The sequence below is a fragment of the Chinchilla lanigera genome, unplaced genomic scaffold, assembly GCF_000276665.1.
Source record: "Chinchilla lanigera isolate Chin_1 unplaced genomic scaffold, ChiLan1.0 scaffold00110, whole genome shotgun sequence".
NCBI classification, from domain to species: domain Eukaryota; kingdom Metazoa; phylum Chordata; class Mammalia; order Rodentia; family Chinchillidae; genus Chinchilla; species Chinchilla lanigera.
The window spans coordinates 2010421-2020481 of record NW_004955511.1 but is presented as its reverse complement, the minus strand read 5'-3'; the positions used below and the strand labels follow the sequence as shown (position 1 = coordinate 2020481).

General features: G+C 41.3%; 1 protein-coding gene across 1 annotated transcript in view; it reads right to left on the bottom strand.

Annotated features, from left to right (window-relative positions):
- Positions 1–441: 441 nt before the first annotated feature.
- The window catches only part of LOC102012566 (fatty acid desaturase 2-like protein FADS2P1), a 33743-nt gene continuing 24123 nt past the window's right edge, over positions 442–10061 (bottom strand). The window contains exons 6-12 of the mRNA XM_005407981.2: positions 9905–9965; positions 7457–7533; positions 7169–7266; positions 6091–6187; positions 3622–3701; positions 2272–2397; positions 442–1019 (exon numbers count right to left, since the gene is read on the bottom strand). Coding sequence (XP_005408038.1) covers positions 971–1019; positions 2272–2397; positions 3622–3701; positions 6091–6187; positions 7169–7266; positions 7457–7533; positions 9905–9965 — 588 coding nt within the window. The 3' untranslated portion in view covers positions 442–970. The remainder of the gene's footprint in view (positions 1020–2271; positions 2398–3621; positions 3702–6090; positions 6188–7168; positions 7267–7456; positions 7534–9904; positions 9966–10061) is intronic.

Here is a 10061-nt window from a genome sequence, read left to right as displayed (position 1 = left end):
AGCATGGCACTGAGAGCTCCTGGACCCCATTCTTCCTCTTCTGCAACTCTTTGATGACAGCCTAAACTCTCCTCTTAAACAGGCCTAATGGGTGCCGTACTTGGAAATGCTTTGATGCAGCCTGCAGCCTCCATTGTGGAAAAGAAGCTCTTTCTTTCCTAGAGGTGACACAATAAGGATGTTTGGTGGTTCTGCTGTAGTCCCGCCTGTAGGGAATAGGTGACCAATTCTTATACTCAAGGGATAGTTGATTCTTTAGCTAAATGTAAGACACATAAATATGAAAGTGCTTGATCAGTTGCTGGTGGGACTGGGTGGAGGACATTCTTTGAAGTGGTTTTATAGAAATTTTAATTTCTCCATGTGGAAAAACAATGTTATATATGTGTGATCATACCTAAGTAGGCACAGTAATGAAAATCCCAAGTGAATAGTGAAATATGTGAATATATTTTAATTTCAATCAACTTTTAAGGAAAAAGAGGTTTACATATTTGAAAAGAAAGAACTGAAAATTTGCACTTCAACAGGGATTACTTAAATAAATTCTTTTCTTCTAAGAGCAATTGCACTGTTTTCCAAAATACTCCATCAGATGAGTCTCTCTTGATTTACTTCCTCTTCTGTCCACCTTCTCTGGGAAGGCTTTACCTGATTCCCATACTTGTGCTCTTTGGAGGAGGTGATTTAAGGAAGGTCTACTGATAGACTAAGTTCAAGATCATAATGAAAAAATAAAGAGAGTGAAGCCCCACTTCCCTGTTGCCACCCCGGCCAAAGTCATGTTGTGCTTCTTCTGCTTCTTGTTTTCAATGACTTTCCGGGAAGAGATTGTCATGTGTCCTTGAGTTCACATTCTTGGCATCGGCAGGTATGCCAGCGGTGCTAGTTAATTCCCAGTTAAACAGCAAAGAGCTCTTGTACATCCACCAACCCCCTTCAGAGATACAATGGGGCGCACGGTGCCACGTCACTCATAGTAAGCGTCCACCCAAATGGCAGCAGATCTCTTCAAAGCCCTGGGGGAGTAAAAATAGAAATCAAGAGGTGAACCTATCATGGGGAAGTTCTTTCTCTGTGGTCCATTGCTCTTCTGCCTGGCTCAGGGCAATGCCATTTCTGGACCTATCTTATACGCACCATTATCTGTTGACCAATGGAGGATATAAAGACACTGAATTGCTTTTTAGGAAATGGGTTCACTTTTCCTTTGTGGATAACAGTTGAGCTTTGCCTTCATTTTAGTCTGTTCTATTCCCATAGACCTCTATGCCAACCCGTCTCCTATCTTCTACTTATCCTACTTTCTAATTAGGAAGATAGTTTTCTAGACTCAGCAATGAAGAGGACAGATGGGGTCCTGTCCCTGTGGCATTCCTGATCTGGCTTGGTAGATATGTATTACGTAAGTCATCACCCAGGAGGACAGAACCAGGCACCACAACAGGATGTGATGGATTAAGTCTTGGACATCAGCAAAGAACACAGGGAGGAAAAGGAGTTTGAGATGAGCCTTGGATAATGAATGGGAATTGACACAGGGGATGGAGGGCAGCTGGCGATTGAAAGAATGCTCTCAACAGAAGAAAAAGTGCCAAAGCAGGGAGATTTGTAGCAACTAATGGTCGACCAGCTGCCTGGAGTGCAGGGAGGGCACAGGGCATTGTGGAGTTTGAAGTGGGGGCACTAGACAGGGAGCAGATGAGCAGAGGCCTGGCCTTTATGGTCTTCTTCATGGTATCTTTTAAACCTGATTTTAAAAGAAAGTTATTAAGCCCAGGCCACTGGCTGTTAATCTGCTGAGCACAATGGCCTCTAGGGGAATGTGTACGAGTAGCTGAGGATAAGTGTGGATTTTCAATTCTTGCAGCCCTCACTCCCACGGTCAGGCACCAGCCGGGTGCACATCTGCCCAACTGGAGCCTGTGGCCATCTGCATCTACAGCAGTGCACCCGAAAGTTCGGAAAGTTCTCTATGTTTGATCTGAGCATAGGGGAAGCTGTATGGGACGCAGGGTACAGAGACAAGCGAGACATAGCCTTGGTGTCAAAAAGCCTGAAATATGCAGGCCGGTGGGCATTTTCACTTGGAGCACTTGGAATGCGAGAGGGAAGTGGTATTTTCCCCTGTAGATTCTTGTGTTTGTGTGAGCTCGTGGGTGCTCTTTAACAAATGGTTGCTGAAAGAATGATTCACTAGCCAGTGTACAGTCTGGGGACTCACAGTGAGAGACAATGCACGCTGTGAGCCCGGAGAAACTGTGCTCTTACCTGATGATATCTCCAAATGCTGTCAACATGGGCTTGTTCACATACTGCAGCCCATGCTTGGCACACAGGGACCTCACCAGTGGTGCCACTTTGTGATAATTATGGCGTGGCATGGTGGGGAAAAGACTAAGGAAACAGATGGGAGATATGGAAGTTAGACCTAAAAGAAAACCTGAAGGAGATTTATTTCCTGTATTACCAAATAAAATTATATCAGCAATGCATATCCAACCTTAACCTGGCCCAGTCCTTCTGGGAAGTTCAAAATCTCTTACCAAAACACTCTCATCTTATATCGCATCACCTCTGCAAGTCATATGGATGTTGAATATTTAGCAAATGCTCATAGGACAAATATTAGGCCCAGTCAATATGTTTATTTTTGCCAAATTCAAATGAAAGTATGGATTCTCTATCATTCTGAATTGCCTAGGAGAGCTGGAGATAACTTTCTGCCTCCCTTTATCTCTGTCTCTTTCTGCTTCTCTTGTTTTTTATTGTCTAACTCCTGCCTCATAAATGGGTGAGTCTGCACTAAGGACTAGCCACTGTTTATGTCGGGAAAGTTCTAGGTGAGCAGTAAGGACTGAAAAGATATCTGTCTTATCTAAAGTTTTTCACTAATTGGCCAAGTGACTTTCTAGGACTGTGACCAATTCTTTGACAAAAAGCAAATGATAATTCTTTTTTTGTTTTGCTGAGGGTTTAAAGACTAGTATAGAAAATGGCAAAGTCCTATGAACAAGTATGAGACCATTTTCTTTCTGTGAGTCTCCTAGGTATGGCTTAAACAAAGAAGGGGAAAGTGCTTCCTCTGAGAATCATGAGTGGCTCTTCAAGTGTTATTGTTCTTTCTTTTTAATGGCATGTCTACTTGACTGGCCTGTTGGTTAATGTGTTGCCAGATACCATTGGCAAATTACTTAGAGGAATCAATTTCATTGTTGATTATTTTGTAACATTGGCTCTACAGTAGTAGAGATTTAATTTAAACTGTAATTAAATTTCAACACAACTTGGTTACCCAGTTGTGTGACTTTTCTTGGGTTTTACTAACAAACCAAATGCACAGGAAAAAAACCCCACCAAATTCTAAGGTTTCCTGTAGCTAAAACTAAATTACTGGTACTTTTCTAAGATTTCACTTCATTTGCTGACAGTTGTTACATTTCCTTCTTTTCTTTCTTCCTTCTGTCCTTCCTTTATAATTGGTGCTAATAGAAAAGTAGTAGGTGTTAAAGATTCCTGACTATTTTTTCCCTCTGAGCCAAACTACCCTACTTTGGACTGTATTTGGGACTGTTACATGTGACAGTCCTCTCCGCATTACGGGCTGTTTCTATGACTCACTGGTGCTCGATTTGGAAGTTCAGGTGCCCAGTGAACCAGTCATTGAAAAAAGACTGTTCAATATTACAGGTGGCCAAGACCTGCAAAGAAAAAGCTTGCATCAGATATCAATGAATCCAGGTGTCAGACAAATGAAATGCTTATGTATCTTCTTATTGAGCCAACCATCAACACATGCTTATTGAGTACCTATTTTGTATAAAGAAACTATAAGGAATATTGGGGACAGTCCCAGGCTTCAATAAGTTTAACACTTAACTATGCAGGAAAATATTTTGCTAGGAAGTATACAAAATAATAGCTATAAAAGTATATAGAATTCAACGGAGATTCACTACACACTCTTAAGATTGTGGTGTCATGGATGGAAACACTGGCAGATGATGATGGGCTCAGAGGGTTATGGTAGAGGTTGTAGGGGGGCTTAGGGCCTTTTCCAGAGTGGTTTGAAGAACTTCTGAATGAGGAACAAGGTATTCAAGGATCCTAACCAAGGGTTCTGTTAGAACCCTAGAAGGTTCTAGAAGGTTCTAGAAGCATACTCCAGTACAAATAGTTTCCTCTGGAATCTTATGTCTTATATGTTATACATTTATAAAACATTGCCCTGAGAGGAGGCTCACAGGTTTCTCCAGACTCAAGGATTAAGAATCTGTACAAATAACATTCCTTTCAATGCCTTTTTATGATGTAATTTTTGCTGGGGTGGCTGCCATTTTGAATGTCAGACCACAGTTGTTCTATGTTAGTGTTACTTAAAGTGTAGTTCAGAAAATTTGAAATAGTTCAGGATATTTAATGGGATCTTCTAGATCAAAATGGTTTCATAAGATTTTTGACACATTATTTTCCATTTTCATTCTCAATTTTTCATGCTTAAACAGTGGAATTTTCAAGAGGCTAAGTATGAGATGGCTTTATCCCTTTGAAGTTAATATTATTAGCTTTATTCTTATTATTTTAAAATTAATCTATAAATATTAAAAATTTCTCATTTTAAACTTCAAATATAGATCTCAAATGGGTATGACATAGAAACAAAAGCTCTTTGAGTTTTCAATAACTTTTTTTTTTTTTTTTTTTTTTTTTTTTCTGGTACCGGGAATCGAACTGACTACCTTGCACTTGCCAGGCAGGCGCTTTTGCCGCTGAGCTAAATCCCCAGCCCCTCAATAACTTTTAAGAGTGTAGAGTTTTTATTGCTTTTAGTCATTGTAAATGACATGGAAGGTATTTGAATGACCTGGACTCCGGCAGGTTGCTGGAGGGATTTTTACAACTTCCTATAATAGCTATAAACACAATATGGCAACATATTATTTTAATTAAATTTTTTAATATAACTTCATTCCAGCATCATTGCAAGGTAAGGTGAATGGAAAAAAAAAACACTAAGTGGATCACTGTAATAGATATTTTCAGGGATTCGCAAACAAGACAAGGTGAAATATTAATAAATCCCTTCTCTATAAGCAAGGCAAAGAACCAACTAGGAACATGTTTATAACTTATATGACAGACAATGTGTTCATGCCTTTACTCTACAAAGAATTACTGAAACTCAAAAATGTGTAAATACTCAGAACAGTAAGGGCACTAGCAAGCAAATCACAGGAAAAGAAATATAAAAAGGCAACAAATATTTGAAAAGAAATCATCCTAACAAAGATTAAGTTGATAAATGAAAACTGAAAAATAAAAGAAGTGGTTTATGACAAAAATGTGGGAGAAGTATCCCTGTATATCCTTCAGGAAGTCGTTGAGCTTTGGGTATGAGCTTGCAGAAGCTCAGTAGAGCCAGTAGAAAGGGCTGGGCCATAGGAGGTAGGGTTGCTGTGTTGATCATAGCTTTGCTAAGCAGTAGCGGCATGTTTGGTGAGCATGCCATGACCCCTCACTGCAATGCCCTATCTATATAATGAAACATGGTCCTTATAGGTGTAAGATTCATTCTGTAATTTTAAGATCGCAGATTTACTCAAAAGGCTATGTACTGTGGGAGATTAGAGGAGAGATCATCAAGTCTTTTTTATAGAGTGACAGATAGTAAATATTTTAATTCTGTTAGAGATACTCAGCTCTTCTATTGTAGCACAAAAGCACACAGCTAATATGCAAATGAATGAACATGCCTGTGTCCCAATAAAACTTTACTTATACAAACAAGCAATGGGCCAGATTTGGCTCGTGAATTTTAGATGACTGGCTCTTAGTTTAGAGGAAAGTCTCTGGGTATAATCTGCTTATGTCACTGATTAGTTGTGTGACCTTATACAAGTTCCTGGACGTTTCCATGCCTTGGTTTTATCATCTTGTAAAGTGAATATGTGCACTATTTGTACTGCAAAATGTTTCACAGAGCCTGAGCCTTGGAGTGCATTCTACAAAGCTGAGTTCTTCTTGTGTGAGGTAACAAGACGCTAAGTCAGCCTGGTTTGAAGGGCTCTCCCTGAGGATTTCCATCTTTACCTGGGTGCTGAGCCAGTCTCGGTTCTCCTCTTTGCTCATCCTCATTGGTATGTGGCTCATCTGGGTAACATATGCGATCCATGGACTTTCAAGAAACCTTTTGGGGAACAAAAGCAGGGAGCAATGATTCTTGAGGGTGTCATAGCTGCATTTGCTAGGCTTGCATAACCTTGGGCCGAGCTGGCCAAAAATTGGAGGAATCAGAAGAAGTTCCAAGATTTCAGTAATAGGAGGTCTTTCATGTACCTCTTTGAATGCCTTTCAATCTAGAGTTGATGCACTGACAGTGTGCCATTGGACTTGCCCTGTTTCCTAACTCATGGGAACAGCGCCTCTGAAGATTTCTGTAGCTCTAATGCAGGGATGAAAAAACCATCAGGTTCTCCAAGAGCACATGCAAAGTGGTTGACAATGTTCAAATACTATCTTGGCACCTGCCTTAGTCCTTACATGTCCTATCATGTCAGGTAGGTGATTAAATCTCTCCAAGCTTCAATTCCCTTAGCAGAAACATGAAGACGATACTATCTCTATTGTTGGACTGTACCAGGATTACATCAAACAAGATAATACATGTAAAGGCTTTAACAGAGTCTGATGCAGAGTAGCTATCATTATCCCCTAATTATTGAGGGTTTAGAGCAATAATTAACAAAATGAGGAATAAAAAATCGGAAAGCAGAAGAAAACCATTTAGGCAAAATGATGGCTTGAAGTTATTTTGATTTTGGGAAAAAAAATCTCTAGTCCTAAAGTAACCTTTAAAAACTGTCCTATTGTGACTATTGGTGGAGGTTACGGTATCTAACTAAATGTAAGGAGCTAGGAACAAATTAAATGCTGCACTTGGGAATAAAGCTAGTTAGAAAAATGAGATTGGGCAAATTCTTTTTGCAATTAGCTTGTCTTGTTCAACTACCTCAGTTATTTATTTATTTATTATTTATTTTTTACATTCCTTAAAAACCCCAGGTCCAGACAGTGGCCATGGTGTCATAATCTTTGACTCATCACACATAACTCTGACAAGGATGGTAAGACGACCATCTGGGTAATCGAAGTAAAAGCTCGTTCTTACTTGACGACATATATGAGCAACACGGTTCCGAAAATTCCATAGAAAGAGCCAAATGTGATGAAATGTCGAATGTAAAAGCTGCTGACAAATGCAATGTCCTGCAAGAAAAAGCACTTAAAAGTTAGGTGCTGCAAGCATTTCATTTCCTCTTCACTGGGCTGGGGTTCCTTCATGTGCTGTCTCAATCTTATGCCCTGTTACTCCAGGAAGCTACCTCTGGGGAGCACCAAGCATTCTTACATCCCCTCTTCTACCCGGCCTAGTTTCTACCAGGAGTCACATACTCACCACCCAGTACTTTCGAAGGTACATCACTTGCATGGATTGCAGATTGAAATACCCAGGCATGAGCAAGGGGAGCCCAACTGAGAAAGAACAACAAAAAAGGTAGTAAATCAATGAGCAGAAGGCAACCCCAGGGCAAGCCAGCAGCTGTCTGTCTAACATGCACTCCCAGCCTGAGAAAGGAAGAGAGCAGAGATCGTTGACAACAGCCTGGACTCCACTAGGTTTTCCAAGTTCAAGAGGCTGAACTAGGCATTTGATCAGTAGCTCCAGGTTCAAGTTCTGTCAGAGCAGCTAGGGAAGCATTGATCTGTGTCATTTTTGATGCCATTGGGAGCACAGAGAACACGAAGATCCTTTGGCTTTGGACTGAGACCGTCTCTTTAACCTAGCTCTAACTGGGGTCCTCTGAGCTCTCTTCTTGACTGGGCCTTGACCTTAGCCTATGAGTTCTGCAAACTCTCAACACAAACGATTTCACCTCCCTGCCCCCACCAACGTTTAGAAACTTGAACCGACATTAGCACAGATTTTGAGTTCAAGGCCATATCTCTGGGATGACCCCAACCCCTTTCAGGTTCTCTTTAAAACTCTATGCTCCTCAAAGAATTTATCATTTGTTCCAGCCAAAACTTGAGTATAAGTGCCTGATCCCCTTTTTCTTAGATCATTCATTTAAAAATGTGCAGTTGTAAATTCTTCCTCTCTCCCTTTGAGATTTATCTTCCACCAACCAGAGTCCTAGGAGTCCTTCCTTTGAAATGCTACCCTCAGGAAGGATGGGCACTACCTCCCAGCCTCTGCGGGAGAGTCTGCCTTCCCTAAGTGCTAATCAGCAGACATTGGCCTAAGCTCATCACACTGGCCAATGTCCCCACCGCAACCCCATCTTTTGGTGTCCTTCAGTTGTTTTCTTCAGCATGCCCAAGCATTTCAAAGCCTGTCCTTCACTTTTGTGTCAGACAATTCGTCTCAGTTCATACTGAGGTATCTCTCCCCTGTTGTAGAAGTCTGAATACAATCTGTCTTCTTTAACAATTTTCCAGCTCTGTTTCTCTAGGAAGGTTTGAATTATACTTTATTTGTACCCACGGTCCTAAGCTGACATTGGAGGGGAAAGGAGACGATGAAGCAGCTCTTGGAGCAGTGGAGTTTGTGAGGTGGGCATTCTGCAGTGAATTTGCACCCTGCCGCTCATCCCTCATATGCTGAGGACAGACTGTGTCACGACAGAGAGAGGAGGTGAAGACACATTTTTCACATAAGTTCAGAAAAATAAATGCTTTCTTGTGCAACTGCATATTCAGGTCAGGTGCAGTTAGCTTCATTTCAGAATGAAGCACCAATGTCCCTGTTGGGTTTTGCAAGAGAAGGGTCAGAAGATGGGTGTAGGATGGGAAAACTGAGTCCAGCTGTACAACGGGCAGCAAACCATGGTCTGCGGCACGTTGCCGGTGGTCGCCAGTGGCCCACATGTAGGCAATAAACATCACCTGCAGGGGGTGTCCCAGCCTCAGCCCTGCTGGCACTTGAGGCAAGGCAGTTCTTTGTTATGGGCTCTCCTGTGCCATATGGAATGCCCGGCAGCATCTCTGCCTTCTACCTGGAGGATGCCAGTAACGCTCTCCATCAGTGTATCTCCTGACATTGTCAAATGTGCCCTGCGGAGAAAACTGTTCTCTGTTGAGAATCACTGGCCTACGGACACAGTTTGGCTCCTTCCTTGATTTTGGTTTATTTCCCAAATGTGTAGGTGTGCTTTAGATGAGCAGATATAGGAGTTTCTTAAACATTTCTTTGTGAGCTAGCATGAGTTTGATTGTGGTGCAGGAGGGTCAAGGCTCTTTGACTATGATATTCTTCCACTAATATCAGAATTGGTCAGTGAAGCTTAATTTGCTTCCAATCCTGGCCAACACACGCACATGTAGAGACATATCTTTACGTGTAGATCTCGTACATTCTAGACCCATATGTAGGTCATGGGAACAGCAAGCTTTCCTCCGCACAGAAGCTTGAAGAGTGACTTTCAACTCTGGTTTCTACTTTTTCTGGCAGCACACTATAAATGCTTCAGTATTTTTTCCACCTCTTTTCCCTCTCTGTACAATGCCAGTATTCTTTTCTGTTGATCATATTTAGCCTTTTCAAGATGTGAGTCCCAGATGCAGGTCCTCTTGATTGGCATTGTTCCTTCCCACCCTCATGGGTCCTTCCTTCCTTCCCTGTCCAAAGCCCAGAGGGATGACATGCCTATTGAAAATGTCTATTTGCTTTTCCACCTTTCCTGTTCATATTTTTACACAGGTAGGTCCGAACGAAGACATGCTGGCTTTCTCAGGGACAGTAAGATGAGCTGTTCCCCGAGGGAGGAGTCTAATCACACCTGGCCTGACAAGTGCATGCGTTAGGGAAATCAAATGATAGGGAAAGTGACTCTGGGAAACTCACGCATGTAGAAGTACAGGTGCTGCTTTTCATAGTTGATGTACTTGATTTTCTTCTTGCCATACTGAATGGAACAAGAAAAATAAAATAAAATAAAATAAAATAAAATAAAATAAAATAAAATAAAATAAAAAAGAGACAATACCTCTGGTCATAACTC